At 40.6% G+C, this 16,122-nt stretch overlaps 1 protein-coding gene across 1 annotated transcript in view; it reads right to left on the bottom strand.

The window, feature by feature from the left end:
• The window catches only part of RGS6 (regulator of G protein signaling 6), a gene marked incomplete at its 3' end in the record, with an annotated part of 266,689 nt that overhangs the window by 25,411 nt on the left and 225,156 nt on the right, over window positions 1-16,122 (bottom strand). The window contains exons 13-14 of the mRNA XM_063117616.1: window positions 10,689-10,799; window positions 8,604-8,729 (exon numbers count right to left, since the gene is read on the bottom strand). Of these exons, the coding sequence (XP_062973686.1) occupies window positions 8,604-8,729; window positions 10,689-10,799 (237 nt within the window). The remainder of the gene's footprint in view (window positions 1-8,603; window positions 8,730-10,688; window positions 10,800-16,122) is intronic.

The following is a 16,122-nucleotide window of genomic DNA, read 5'->3' as shown; positions in this document are numbered from 1 at the left end:
GAGTGATTCTTACACAAGCGCTCTTGAAAACAGTATGTAAATATGTAGCTCATATGGCATACGTCCTGTGAATGAGTTCATAGGGGATTAATCTCACATATGCTATATTCCAAGAATAGACTGAGTCCATCCAAAAGTAAGCATGAAGTCCCACTGATTTCCATAGGAGCATCAAGCATGTGCTTAAGTTTTGGGGATGTAGAAGTGCTTATTAGCCACATCAGTTCCAATCTGGCATCACAAGCTACCAAGCATTAACACTACTATTAATGTAGTATGAAAAAAGTGAAAGAGAACCGTGTGTGTGTGTGTGTGTTGTTGTTGTTGTTTTTAAATTAAAGCTTCTGTATTAAAATTACAGACGAAAAATGGCTTATGTATTTATGTATTTATTTAGTATTACATTTTTATACTCCCCAATAGCCGAAGCTCTCTGGGCAGTTCACAAAAATTACTAACTGAGCTATTGTCTGGTTGGTTGCTATTCAGATCCTGTTCACACAGTGTGGCTCACGGCACTGCATCTGTTGCAGGCTGGAAATAGAGCATGCTCAGATTTCACTTGTCTTGCAATTCTGAGGTGCATGGACTTCTTTTCATACATAATTTCAAGTTCCACATTTTCCAGTACAACTCGTGAACACTGGTGGGTAGCAACAGTTCTGCAAAAGTCCTGCTTTTGCTTCTTCACCAAGTCCATGGGATATCGGGCTCCTTTCTGTATGATGTGATGTCAAAGATTTCCCCACAAATTTTGCGGAAACAAGTGCCTATAGAGCACCTGCACCCTCTAGCGGCCAAGAGATTGCAGGATTTAGTACTAATCGCAAACTTATTTCAGCTCCTTGAAACTTCCAGCCTCTCTTCTTTGTCTTACAGCGTAAAGGTTATCAAACTGACCCATTTGTGGTTTTGTTTTGTGCTGTCCATTCTATAAGGTACCGAGGAAAGAGTCTGATTAGGAGCAGTATTTGGCTGTCTGTCTCTGATAAGATCCAGTGGGGTGAGAGTGAGGGGTTGCTGGCTGATTTAGGCAAATATTTGTTTGCTGTAGCTGCTGAAAATGTACTGCCTATTTCTGCATTGTGCTGAGTGATCATTTTATATCAGGGCATAGTGCATACATTTGGATGCCAATGTGCAATTTTTTTGGTCACCTTTGCTGTTTTTTTGTACTGCTAATTGGCCCTTTTACATTTTTGTGCTGATCTTCTGTTTTAAACAAATAAATGACTGACATTGAAACAGCATTATGGCTTACCCCAGTTACAATTACAGCATGTTGATGGGGCTATCTTACATTTAGCACTTGTTGTACATCATAACTAACCATTTCAAAACTAGGAGAGCTCAGATAAACAGGATAAACAGGAATTACCCTTATATTGAAGAGGAGTTAACTGCCAAGCGTCCCAGTGGGTAAGATCTAGGGTGAGTTAGGCAGCTTTAAAGGTACTGCTGGTGAAATCCCAAATTCTCAATGCTCAGCTAGACTGCTGCTTATAGCTGGCCAGAGTCGTATGTTTGCGATTATCTCTTCCTCCATCAGCAGTATTCAGTGGCTGAATATGATAGGGTCACAGTAGGGATGTCAAAGAAATCCACAATGGAATCAAATTGTTTCTGAATTCTATGAATCCAACCTGCAGATTCTACAGTGGACCATATTTTTCTGAGTTGCACAAATTCTATGTACTTGTGGGATTTTTTTTAACACTTTTGGGGTTCACAAGTCCATGGAATCTGATTTCATCAATGAGTGGATGACGGAACAGAAGACGTTTGACAATCCGTGAAACAATGATGGAACGGATTTAATGAATTTCACACATCCCTAGGCAACAGGTATGGAGCCACTGAGAAGCAACAAGAGTTGCAGTCCGCCTGGCCTACTGCCCTCACGGAGTCTCTCAGCAAGCTGATCCCCAGCTTTTCATCTACCATGCTGTAACCCGGGTATGTGCCAGCCGTCCTTCCCTGTTCTTCTCCTAAGCATACTGTGGTGAAGGAGAGAGAATTGCAACTAAAGCCGTATCAGGCAAGGGTGATGCATACATTGGACTGGAGTGGCGTGTTCAGGGATTTAGAATGAGGGGAATTGGTGGTGGTGGTGGTGGAAAGCAGTTTAAGGGTGCTGAAGCACCGATATTCCAGTGTTGACTATGACTATGTATGTCCATACCTTAGGTATTCTGATTCAAAGGCATTTTTAATTTTTACAACATTGTTCATGAGAATAAGCAATGAAACAAACAATGATGTATCTTAAATTAAGGGAATTTAGCAATCCTAATGGAAACCCCCAGACCCATCTTGTGCTCCAACCTTTCATTTGTGTGAACCCTCTTTCCTAGCACTGGGCCTTAATGTCTCTGCTTCTGTACTTCCCAAATGCCCCTCTCCTCAGTATTCACACATGCTTTATTTCAAGGCTAAGGAATTAACTCACTCTTAGATAAAAAGAAGAGGGAGTTCTAATTGCGGCATCCTACAGATTTCCTTGGTCGGCTTGAGCACACAGAAATCTCTTATGGAGGAAGAATTGGCAGACAGCTGGTGATTCTCCCCCTCAGGGCTGGCCTTGGGCATTTCACTGCCATCGGCAAAATACGGAAATAGCCTCTTCCTCCCTTAGGATTCTGGAACCCCCAGAACCACTTCTATGGGCTGCTGAGTTACAATGAGGCCTTCCTTTATCCAACATCACTGCACTCCCATAATTGCTCCACTGCTTTGCTTCCATTACTCTCAGCACAGCTGGGGCCTTTACTAGCTGTGGCTGTTGCTCAGCCATTTACATGGCACCTCCAAGGCTCCCAGGCTCATGTTCATCCTCCAATTGCCACTGAGATCCATCGACTGTTGCCTGTTCTAACCCTGTCCGTCTTCCTTTGCCCTTTGCTACTCCCATGGATGCTTATGAAGACGGCCAGCCATGCAAGAAATGTTAGCTCTTGCTGCAAGGGCGCTATCATGACAGCCACAGTTTGTAGCTGTGGCTGCTGCAGCACAGCCACATCCCATACAAATCAATGAAGCAAAGCAATGCCCCAGGGGCCTCACGCAAAGTCACGGAAACCAGAGTTTTGTGGTAAGCCCTGCTCTCTTCAGGAACCAGTGGCCCTTGGGAAGCACTCAGTAACAAAGGCTGAAAATCGGATTCTCTAAGGACAAAGGGTTGGATTCATTTCTGCTGAGGGAATTGCTTCTCTCTCAGGGGTTCCCCCTCACCCCCTGCACACCCTTAAAATCTGCTCTGGAGGGCTAGGAGCAGCCATGAAACAAATTTGGGGATGACACAGAAGGCTGCAGTGGGGAGGAGAGGGGGAGAAAGTCCCATTGCAGTGGCAGAATTCTGCTAGCGTCCCACTGGATTTCAACTATTAGCACCCAAATGTACTGCCAGAGGTCTACTAAGGATGCTGCCCATTTGCGCTAGATGGAGGGTGTGTGTGTCCAGCTCTTATCCAGAGATTGTACCTGTCCCTCTAAAAAGTCTGAGGCACTGAGAGAAGATGTTGCTCCTGCACAATGTCACCACTTGCCCTTTCACCCATCCTTCTTACTTTGGTAGCTTATTTCATTCCTGACTCTTGTGCTATCAACAACTAGTAGTCATTCTCCTTATCTAGTTTGGAAAATGGACAGTTGAATATGTTCTTCTGGAAGCCCCAGAGCCTTCCCCAACTCCCAGTATGGCTGGGGCATGCTGGGAGTTTTAGCCAATACATCCAGAAAGCGTGAGGTTGGGGAAGGCTAAGAGAGTGGGAAGCTAACTGCCATACTTAATTACACATAACTAAATTTATATAAAATTGACGTTGTCTTAGATGGTGATGCAACTTTTGCACTTCCTACTGTGAGACAAAACAATAGTTCTTTGGAGGCTTTGGAGAAAGAAACCAATGAATTCTATGAACGTTTAGACAGAAAAAAGTCCTCAGTTCCCAGCATTTCCCAGCCAGCTGGTTGGGGAATGCTGGGAATTGTAGAACATTCTTCTGTCTAAATATGCTCAGGATTGCATCCTAATTGTTTCAACCAATTAAAACAATCAATTTAATTGGAAACAAATTGAAACATAAACCAATTGTAGCTCATATTCTGTATCTGATTAGGAAACGCTGCTGTCAGATTTTCAACCTTATTTGTCATCACGAGCTTTACTTTTATGAGTTTGAACAATGCAGCGGCTTTAGAACTCAGTCCGTTGTCGTTGCCAAGAGATCATCTTGATGAATGTAGACTTTGGAAAGATTCAATGTATTTTTTTCCTGCCTCTCCCATTACAACTCTTCATGCTATTGCAACAATGAATATGGCTACAGAGGCAATGCAAGAGCCTGTTCAGTACTGAATAACTGGGTCAGAAGCAATTAAGAACATAAGAACTGCCATGCTGGATTAGACCGAGGGTCCATCTAGTCCAGCACTCTGTTCACACAGTGGTCAACCAGCTGCTGGCCAGGGACCAACAAAGCAGGACATGGTGCAACAGCACCCTCCCACCCATGTTCCCCAGCAACTGGTGTATATAGGTTTACTGCCTCAGATACTGGAGGTGGCACATAGCCATCAGGGCTAGTAGCCATTGATAGCCTTTTCCTCTATGAATTTATCCAACCCCCTTTTAAAGGCATCCAAACTGGTGGCCATCACCACATCTTGTGGTAGTGAATTCCATAGTTTAACGGTGTGCTATGTGAAGAAGAACTTCCTACAAGCTGAATGCCTTTGTTTGGGAAAGATTCATGGTGCCAACAGAGGGAGCTTTGCAAATTAAATTCCATGCTCCATTAAAGAAGATAAAAGAGTCAGCACTTGCATGTCTTTACATGGTGCAGAAGGAAGTCACCATAAATGCTGATCAGAACATCTGCCACTGCTTCATCATGGCCCATGAAGCTGCAGGAGCAGTAGAAATACAATAAAAATAAAATAAAATGTTGCAACACAAACTGATGCCAAGGTCAATGGTGCTCACAGAACTTCCTCAGAGCAGAAAACAAATCAGTCCTTGGAGATACCTTAAGAAACAATATCCTTTTTCCTTCTCAAGTCATACATGAAGGTACCTCATGTCTTATGATTAAACGGACAGGCATGTGTGATGGCAGAAGGGAAAACCTCTGCAGCAGCACTTTTGGTGACCTGGATGACAATTTTGTGGAATCTGTATTTCACAGTGGTCAGCATCTCGACAGAACTGACATTACATTTGGTTTTATACTGTTGTTTTTATGGTTTTGATGGTTTTAAATTTTGTAAACTTTTTAATGTTCACTGTTTTTAACTTTTGTAAACCGCCCAGAGAGCTTCGGCTATTGGGCGGTATATAAATGTAATAAATAAATAAATAAATAAATAAATAATAGATATAGGTCAGATTCTATCAAAGTAGGAACAAGACAGAAATGATCAAAAGGACTTAAGTCAATTTGGAGTTTTGTTGAAGGCAGAAACGTTCCACTTCCAACTAACTGGCCAAATTTCTTGACTCTCCCAGACAATGGGACTGATCTTGCATGTTCCATTTCATAACAACTGATACTCCAGGTACTTGAGAACAAGACTATCATTGTTTCTCAAGCGTTCAAAGGAGAAAACACAGTGAAGTCTTCCACTGTGGATACAAGTGCATACAAGAATTGTACTGCAGTGCATCCATGCAAATGCCAGCGCTGTTATCAGCACATGACACTGATGTTCTTGTACTGCTAGGGATTCATTCTCTTTCATGAGAATGACTTGTGAGAGGCTGTGGATGAAATCTGGCACATCAGCAAAGCCTATGTATATTCCTGAGCATACCACCTCTGACAAGCTGTTCCATTCAGTAGAAGATCTGGCTGACATAATTCCATTTCATGCAATCACAGGCTGTGATACGGCATCCCACATTGCTGGACGTGGCAAGAGAACTACTTGCTCAGATCATGGCCTTCTTATCAATCTAGGTAAACATGATCTTAACCATGAAACTTACAAGTCAGCTGAGAAATTTGTCTGAAAGTGTAGTCATCCAAATGAAGGCATTTGCGATAAGGCAAGACCAGTTTTATTTGGCAAATGTCGGTCACCTGCAGCATTGCCTCCAACAACGGGTGCAATAAAATTCCACATGCAGAGAGCTCATTATTAGTCCATGGTGCAGAGGCAAGCAACTTGTAATATTCCATGTTTGCTTGCCCCTTAGAAAATGGCATGGACAAAAATATTTATTACAACTTTGACTGGGAATCCCATCTGGCCTCAGCCCCACCACTACTAACAGTGGGCCAAATTGCATGGCTGCCTTGAGCTAGTCAGTCTCTCTCTCTCTCTCTCTCTCTCTCTCCCCCTCCCTCCCTCCCTCTCTCTCTCCATACTTCTCCAGCCTGAAATAGAGGTATGGAAAATGTATCCCAAAGCTAATGTCACTGCCTGAGATACTTGATGCTTATGAAGAACTCATCACATGTTGATGCTCCACTGGATGGAGATCAAACAAATGTTGTTGTATGAAAGGGAAAATGCAATGCATCACAGCATGCAAATGCAGAACTAAAGCAGGTGCTTGCATGAATGAGTAACATTATCACCTCCGACATTAAAATTATTTCAACTTTCAAGTGGCGCGTGAACCTGGAGTATGTCTCAAAGTGTCTTATTTATTGAGTCCAGTTTAAGAGGCCCAATGCACTTTGGACAAAATCCTTCCTCAGGTGTAATCTAATGTCTAATTCTGGCTAGGACTCTGTTTCTAGTGAGACCTAGCCAGAATTCTTAGACATTAGATTACATCTGAGGAAGGACTTTGTCTGAAACGTGTTGGGCATTTTAAACTGGACTCAATAAATACAGCACTTTGAGATACTGTCTCCCCTGTTTGTGCACTTCATTCTGTGCCTCCCTCTCCTTTGTTTCAAACCATGAAGCAACAGGCCTCATGATACATACAACCTGGAGTTACATTTACTTGAAAATGATTTGATAAACTATGTAGAACTATTTTACTTTCTTCCACTGAGCAATAAATATTAATGTGGCAAAATTAAACTGTAATCAAGAAAAAAGATCAATTTCAGATGCTACTTCATTTTTTAAAAAAAATTAAAATAAAACAATAACAAAATTGAGCTTGGTAAACAACATTTTTTAATTCAGCGCATTCAAATTAGGTAGAAAAGGGGGGAGGGTTACTAACTTTTTACCAACAATACCTCCTAAGTTGCTCTTTTGGGGAATGTGACCATGTCTACATATATGGGTGTCATCAGACAAGCGTTTTATTGCACACTCGCTACTGCCCACTTCATGTGTCCTTTAGATGACGTTGTCCGCTTCCCACACACCTCCCACTCCTTCCGCTCATGTTTGTGTCACAAAATAGACCCCTTTTAATCTGACTATTATTTTTTTAAATGGAATGTGCCGTGATCTCCTGCTGTGTGCAGGAAAAGCGGCATGATAAAAATGCCCCCTGAATAGGCCATGTGGTCTTTGTTTACTTCCTCTTTCCTCTCCGGGAGGAAAGAGGAAGGAAGGAAGGACAGAAGTGGGGGTGGAGAAGCGATGGTAAGGAAACACGATTTCCCCCTGTGTGATGACACTCTATATCTGCACAGGTGCAGGTGAATGAAAGAGCAAGAAACAAATCAAGAAATCAGAGAGGAATTGGAGGAGGTTTGGAGGAAAGAGTTTGGTATAAGCAATGCCTGTGCTTATACCCCAGAAACCTTTTGTTGTAGAGTTCCTATTAAACTGAAAAAGAGGCCAGATGATCTACTGCATACATTCTCTCTGCAAAGACACCACCAGAAGACCTGCTGCTGGCCAGTGGAGAGAGCCAGACTATGAATCTCTTATGACACAGTTGTGATAACAGTAAAGAAGGTGCCGCAGGGAAATCAATAGAGAAACGGCCTGTGTCAGGTTTGTAGTACCCAGTCCCATGACTGGAACGCTATACGCTGAATGCATAGAAAATAAACCGCCTGTTAAATTGCTTTTTCAGCTGCATCTCCCTGAGGCCACAATCCTGGTCAGAGGTATGTGCATGTAAACCTTTCAATGAGACTTGAATGTGCATCTGTGCTTAAAGGTGACCATGGGCCGTGCCCGTTGCAGCATCGCCAAAGACTCTTTATGAACATTATTTGCTGAAAATGCATTGCAGGAGTTTGTCAGATCAGAGTCCTTTGAAGTCTTTCAACCATCTTGCCTGACATCTTAAAAACACCTTGTTACAATAAACACCTGTGCTGACAACTACCTTCAAAGGGAGGGTGCGAGAGAACCATTAATGTGGTGACAATCTTATCATGGGAATGTTTCCCTTCTCTTTGAAGGATATTAATATAAGGGAGAAATCCAACATGTGACGGGAATTGCAAATAATCGGGTTCTCACATGATTCCCGCAGTCACCATGTGAATCTTCTATATCTAACGTTATTTTTTTCTGGATGGATTATCTGGCAAATTCCTTACTGGCTAATATTAATCTGACTTTTAGACAGAGACACTCTCAGCTGCCATGCTAATTTACTCTTGTCACCGGTGAGCTCTTCGCCTGAGAGAGTGCTATAACCTTTTGAGCACTACACCTCTATAAGCCTTTACCTGAGGTTTTCAGAACTGAATTCCGATTCCAAAAACCGAAGAAACTGGTCACGCCCCACTGGATCTTTCAACACCTCATCTATAGAGAAGCCCCATCTTTTGACCCGGTGCTGAGAAGGGTCTTTGCTATTGAAAGGATACAGAGGAAAGATAAACATCAGCCCGGTGTTTCCTTGACAAGTCTTCAAACATTTCTCCAAGATAGTTTAATTCAAAAAAGTTCGCCACTGAGCTCCTAGTGACAATTTAAATTAAATGGGGGGGATGACACACACCACACATCCCTTGGACTTCAGAGAATGGAGAAATCTGTATGTATGAAAACTGATGATTTGTTGCCCTGTCAAAATGTCAGAAAAAGATAAGCTAGGTGGTGCTATGGCTAAAAAGCTGGGATCAAAGAGAAACACTTGTTTATAATTTTAAGAGAGCCACTCTGTAGCCCAAGAAAGCACATTTCTATCCCCAATATTTGGACTAGGTTTGTTCCATATTGCTAATAGTATGGTTTTCAATGTCAGTTTTATGTATTTAACTGAAAATCTAAGAATGTAACCACTTTTTTAAAAAGGATCTTGGCTCCTTTTCCTCAAGAATTTCTTATCTGAAAAACTACAAATTCTTGATATATTGATATGTGTGTGTTGCATATGTGGGAGGTATAATTTTACATTCAGGAAATTGCAACTAGGAAGTCTCACACCTTTTCACTTTCAATCTGGCAATATGTCGTAGAAGTGATTCTAACGTCAACTACATACTGCCTTTAAACCAAACCAAAAGAGGAAAAAGTGTAGGATTTTCCTATTCAAAATTTCATATAAATAAAATGTATATGACATAAGTATAATTTAATTTATACATTTTGGCATGGATCCAGAATTGTTTTTCCACAAATGCAAGGGGTCTTTCATCTGGCAAAGGCTCTCCCTGACAGAAGCAGGGAAGGTGATCTTCACCAGTTGCCCTCACCACTGTAACCAGCTATGCTCGGGGCTGCAGGGGATCACCTATCCCCCTTCTGTCAGTGAGAGCATTCTTCGAGTGGAATTCCCCCCATGCAATCTCTGGATCCAGCTTATACCAATTATGGATGTCTGTATAGGTATATATAAGTATTTCCTACATTTATGCACCCCCTCTCTAGCAATGCAGTCAATGTGCTGTGCAAATATAAACATGAGACAAAAGGTGGGGGGAGGAATGTGGGGGGAAGAGGAAAATAAGCAAATTTAGGTGGCAATTCTATATACATTTACCTGGGAGTAAGCTCCACTAAATGCAACAGGGCTTACTTCTGAGTAGACATACATAGGATTGCATTGTCAGGTACTAATGCTTACATAAATTATTGTTGTTGTTGTTGTTGTTGTTATTATTGCTGTCATTATTTTCATTTTTATGGCCTCCCATAGCCGAAGCTCTCTAGGCAATTTACAACAATTCATAAAAAAACAAAGTACAGCATAATAAAAATAGTCTAAAAATGTTAACACAGAAAAATTAAAACAATGTAGACAGCTAAAATCTATTTAATTAAACAATGTGTTTCCTAATAGATCTGTTCTAAAACAGCAGACAGAGGGCTCATCTACACCAAGTAAGATATTGCACTATGGAAGCAGTATATAAAAGGCAGGAGCCACACTACTGCTTTACAGTGGTATTGAAGTGCACTGACAACGGTTGGGGCCCATTGACACATACCATAGACCGCTTTCATACCACTATATCCTGCTTGGTGCGGCTCTTGCCTTTTATATACTGCTTTCATTGTGCAATATTCAACTTGGTGTAGATGAGCCCATAGATGCCTCTGGATAGGGACCTGTCTTCCCATTCTTTGTAAAGCACTGGCTATATAGATGGCACTATATAAGTAATAATAATTATTACCATGACAGCACAGAATGGCCACTTAGGGAGACTGTTCTGAGAAGGGAGGAGCCCAATGGCATTTGATCTCAGCAAGGCTGATAAAGTGAGCTTTGCTGTCCCTCCTCTCCCTTTAATATAGATCGGTGCAATTTTAATCCAGAAGGATAAGGCAGACTGTCAGTACAACGAAGTGGGTTTTTCTCTTACCTTATTTCTAAGTCCCAAAACACGTTGTCATCATTTATCCAGGGATTGGAAGGTTCAGTGGGAGTTAGAAAAGGATCATAGTCAATGTACTGATCTGAGTAAGTAATTAAACTGTAACAGGAAATAAGAAAAGCACATAAGTGAGAGCCATGCCTTTAATTTTTTTTAAATAGGCTCATATATATATATATATATATATATATATATATATGCCTTTCTGTTTGTTCATTTAACAATGTTTATGAATCATATTAAAGAAATTTCTAAGCAATGTACAGAAGACAGAGCACCTTCCTGGGGATGCAAGTTGGAAAAAGTAGGCACTAAAAACCCAGCATGTGTGTAATTGGTAGTGGTGGGGAGTTCCAGAGATTGTTGTTAGTACACTAAAGGCCCTATTCAAAGCCATGACGGATCGAACCTTCGAAATCTTGGGTAGCACCAGGAGGGTATTTCTTGATGACCACAGCAACCAAGCAGACTGGTCAGGGATGCTTTAGGGTGGATTCCTGCATTGAGCAGGGGGTTGGACTCGATGGCCTTGTAGGCCCCTTCCAACTCTGCTATTCTATGATTCTATGATTCTATGGTCAGAGATCAGGAGATCCTGATCCTGAGGTGTTTAAGGGTTTGTAAACGAGTGCCAAAACCTTCAATTTTGCCTGGCAGCATATAGGCAGTCAGTTTAGGTGTAAAGTGTTGGCAGTAAGCCTATGTTGCCTTTTATGAGATTTAGGGTGGGGGTGAAACCAATACTACTGTATATAAAGGCTCACAAGGCTATAACATCTGCTTCAATTTCTTCAAAAATAATAACAGTAGTTAGGCAGATGATTATTAGCAACCAAAAACTATTACAAAACTAACTAATTGGGTCTGGTCTAGCTAAAGTTAAGCACTTTTTAAATGTCAATGATTTCTATTAGAGTCAAGCCTTGTTTAATTTTCTACTGAGAAAATTAATCAGCAGGTACAATATAAAACAATGACCCAAAAGTGTGTGATTGACTTTTGCTTATTACATTGTTCCCCTTAAAATAATAAACGTATGAAGATTATGTATTTTGAATAGTCGTATTGCCTTCACTAGATCTCCTTATGGCAAATTAAAGGTGGGTTTTTTTGCCAGATCTTTGCTCTTTTTTAAAATGCTTTTGTACAAGATCTTGCAAACTGCAACATCTACTGATTTTTAAAAATATATTTGATTTGATTTCAAATGTTTGATAATATTTTTGTGAACCGCCCAGAGAGCTTTGGCTTATGGGTGGTACAGAAATGCAAAAAATAAATAAATAATATTAAACTGATCAGTCACAACATCAGCTGGGTTATATAAAAGTATTTCATCTTTTTGAGGGCATGAGACCATTATTGGGCATATTATATGAAATATCAAAAGTGGTTTTTTTAAAAAGAAATGCTCATGTTTTAAACTTGGAATTCACTTTATAGACAAATTTATTTATTTATTTATTTATTAAATTTTTATACTGCCCAATAGCTGAAGCTCTTCAGACAGTTCACAAAAATTAAAACAAAATTAAAACAATACAAATAAAACAATACTTTATATATAGTTGAGAAACAAAGGCAATCCCATATCTTGTTAAATTTGTCCACATACATTTGTCCAACCCCTCTCTGAACATCCAGTTGTGCATGTTGTAGTCCAACATATCTGGAGGACACCAACTTGGGGACCATTGTTTCAGCAATGGTCTGTATATCTACCTGAAACTGTTGCTATATTCCATGAGTCTGATGAAGTGGACTATAGTGATTGAAAGCTTATGCCAGAATAAAATTTGTTAGTCTTTAAGATGCCACAAGACAATTTGTTGATTTTCCTGCAACAGACAAACATGCTTACCCTCTAGTGATTGTTAGAAATTTGTGCAGAGTGATATTCCTGGATAAATTCTGCAAACATTTGAGAACCCACTAGTGAATGTTAACAGTCACAGAAATGGGGTTTATAGCATCCACATCTAATTGGTGCCATTTAGAGCTTCTCAACATTAAGCAAAAAACCCACACCCTTACAGGACTTTCTTCTTCTGAAGTCTTTCTGGGTTTACAATGGGCTTCTTTAGAAGTTGAACATGTGATTTGGAATTGAGAACTTTCCTTCTTGTCAATGCTCTATACGTTCAATGAAACTGCATCGTCTAGTGGCTGAATTACAGCGCAATGCCAGCATTTCATACTGCCGATACAGCGCCATTAATTTTTATTACAGCTTATCTCTGATATTTTTTAAAGTGGGATAAAAGGGGGAAAGTGCAGGAGACATCCTGGAGGTTGACAGTGTTGTGTAAAGGACCCGCAAACTTCTGTGAGTGGCCAATCACAAGTCTGCAATAAAAGCTTCGTGTAGAAATGCTCTTAGTAAAATGTGGACATGCATTGCAACATATAACCAAAATATGTTTTGACATTGGATCTGCATCTCTAATTATTAGACTATGCATGGATCTTAACTACGAAGAAGAATCAAAGTTTGGAGAACATTGGCTACTTGTTCCGCTTGAATGTTTCTTTCCCCAGCTAAGCGATTGCTTCTATACATTTGAAAATCAGAAATGATGCAGATGGTGTTGAGAACAGGTTTCTCTTGAGACTGTCACAGGAAGGTTGCTGTTATATCACAAGGCATTAGAATCACACTGTTTCATAACCAATGCAGGTTCTACCAATAAAGCCTGAGGGTTCTTAGGCCCTCCCTGTCTTATCTCATTTCATTAATTACATTTCATGACCACTGTGGATCAGGAGCTGGAGGAGGAAAAAGCCTTTCTCTGTCAGAGATAAGCAGCAACTGAAGCAAAGCCAAGGGGGGGGGGGAGGGAATAAGAGGTTAAAAAAACCACCCCGATCGGGTGCTATTATCTGCAAAACTCAAAATGTCTTCTAATGGAAGTGCAAGCATCACAAGAAGTGAATAATAACGGCATTGGCAGTTCAGATTATTTACTCCAGAGCCATTTCATGGATTTTGATGAGCCTATTAGGAAGTGGCTGTGCATCATACCAGGCAAATTGTAAAGCTAGCATTGGTTTTGCAGTGTAATGAAGAACGGGGGATGAAAGGAAGGAGAAGACTGCCAATGCTGTGAAAAACAAAAAGCAAGCGGCTTCCCATCTCTGCTGAATTGTAAACATTCTCCTTCTGTATTCAGCAGAATGTGGTATTTACCTTTGAGCTCTTTACAACTGAGGCCATAAACTCTGCGACTCAGTTCTGGCTCTCAGAACTATCTATCTATCTATCTATCTATCTATCTATCTATCTATCTATCTATCTATCTATCTAAGCTTTACTCTACCTGGAACTTGTGAAAGCATACACAGGGGGATGGGCAGAGATTCCCAGGGTCTTCTTCTTCCAGGAGTGCCACCCTTACTCAGAAATGGGGCCTGTATCTTTAAGTGGACTGACATGCTGAGCAAGGCAGCAGTCACAGACTTGAGGTGCTCATATGAACCCTCTCACATGTTTAGTGAGCGGAATCACACTCGCTGGCCACACACTTGATATCAATGCTTATCTACAACTGTAAACCCATTTTGTTTTTATACTAGTTTTCTGCAAACTCATTTTGGTTTTATACCAATTGAATTGGCATGACTTCCTTGAAAGAATCCTGGAAATTGTTCTTTGGTGAAGGTTCTAAAAATGAGGTACGGTGGGGGGCTATCAGAGAAATGGTCCTATTGGTGGTAGCAGCACCCCAATCGAGGGATAGGAACATATAGGAAAGTGCCTTATACAGAATCAGGCCATTAGTCTAGCCCAGTATTGTCAACACTGACTGGCAGCGGCTCCCCACGGTTTCAGGCAGGATTCTTTCTTTGTCCCACATGGAGAAGCCGGGGATTGAACAAGGTACCTTCTGCATGCTAAGGATGTGCTCTATCACACTGAGCTATAGCCCCTTCCTAGAGAGGCTCACCTGGTATCTACATTATAGTCTTTCGGCTCAAGGTACTTTTATTTTCCCAGTTGTTTTAATATTGGTTTAAGACAGTTTTAGAATCTACAATTTTTTAGCTTTGCTGTGTTAATGTTCTGCTGTTTATTTACTTCTTTAGTTTGTTTTGTGGTATTATTATTATTATTATTATTATTATTATTATTATTTTATTTTGATGTGGAGGAAGGGGCTATCCTGGTGATTTTATGGTTTTTAACTTCTATTGTTAACCATCCAGAGGGCATTGTTAATTTGACAGTATACAAATGATGGAAAGAAGGAAGGAAGGAAGGAAGGAAGGAAGGAAGGAAGGAAATAAATAAATTCTGTGTGATGGAGATCTCTAGCTCCCTTTACAGTTACAACTGCCAGTTCCTAGGGGCATGGAATAAACAGGTTAAGTCCGTCTAGTTATACCTTCTGTTTATCAAAGCATGGGTAACAATGTCTCTATCATACCACTGTCAACATTTTGGGGGTGGGGGTGTCTTTAGCCAAACCAACAGAAAAACTGTTTAACATGGTATTTTGCATTCCAATCCCTAATTGTCCTTGGAATTCAGGACACACAGACAAGTAGTGCAATTTGGATGGTATTATTATTTGCTGACAGTGCAACTTGCTTTTCTTTATCTTCTCCTAACCAAGGTCTCTTTTGGAAAATTTGTTTGGAGACTCCTAGGAGGAAAAATAGTCTGGGGAATTAATGCTGCACAGATCACAGAAAAGAAGTCTTCATGCGTTATGATCTGCTAATCTGCTGCATTCCCAGCAGAAACAATAAGCCATTAAACTGTGGCTTCGCTTTGAAAGGCTACCATTCAATAACGATTCCCTCCTAATCAACAGATCTGGCAATGCTGCGTTCAGCATTTCATTCCAACTTTAAGGTCAAATGACCTTGAAAGACATTTAAACTACTTCATCCTAATGCACTCAGTGAGTCTTTTCATAGGTAACACTAAACTGTGGGTTAGAGTTACATGTACAAGTCTTGGGCTCACACACTAGAGGAGGACAGGGGAGCACAGTCTGATGCTTGTGCAGATAACATTAAACCATAGTTTAGCGTAACATCCCAGCTAAGCCACCTTATTCTGTACGAGTATGAGTTTAACCACTGATATCAAGAAATATATAATTGACTGAGGTGAAATCAAAATCTCATCTTTTAATATTTTTCTTCTATCAAAATATATTTAACAGGAAAGGGAGAGATCTTTTTAATGATGAAGTAAAGCCATGTGTGGGGTGGGGTGGGGACGACGACGACAACTCAGCTTTACAGTGGCATTTTCGTGCTTTGCAGCAGCTTTTACTGATACTTCTTTTTGCATCTCAAGAGGAGAATATCAGAAACTGCTAAAGGCTGTTTGGGAAGACCCGCTGCTGGTCAGGTCAAACAATAAAATTGCAATTGCCCAGACTACACGGTTGCATTCAAATATCACGTTCTT

This window comes from Elgaria multicarinata, chromosome 2, assembly GCF_023053635.1.
Source record: "Elgaria multicarinata webbii isolate HBS135686 ecotype San Diego chromosome 2, rElgMul1.1.pri, whole genome shotgun sequence".
NCBI lineage: Eukaryota > Metazoa > Chordata > Lepidosauria > Squamata > Anguidae > Elgaria > Elgaria multicarinata.
This window is presented reverse-complemented; position numbering and strand designations above follow the sequence as displayed.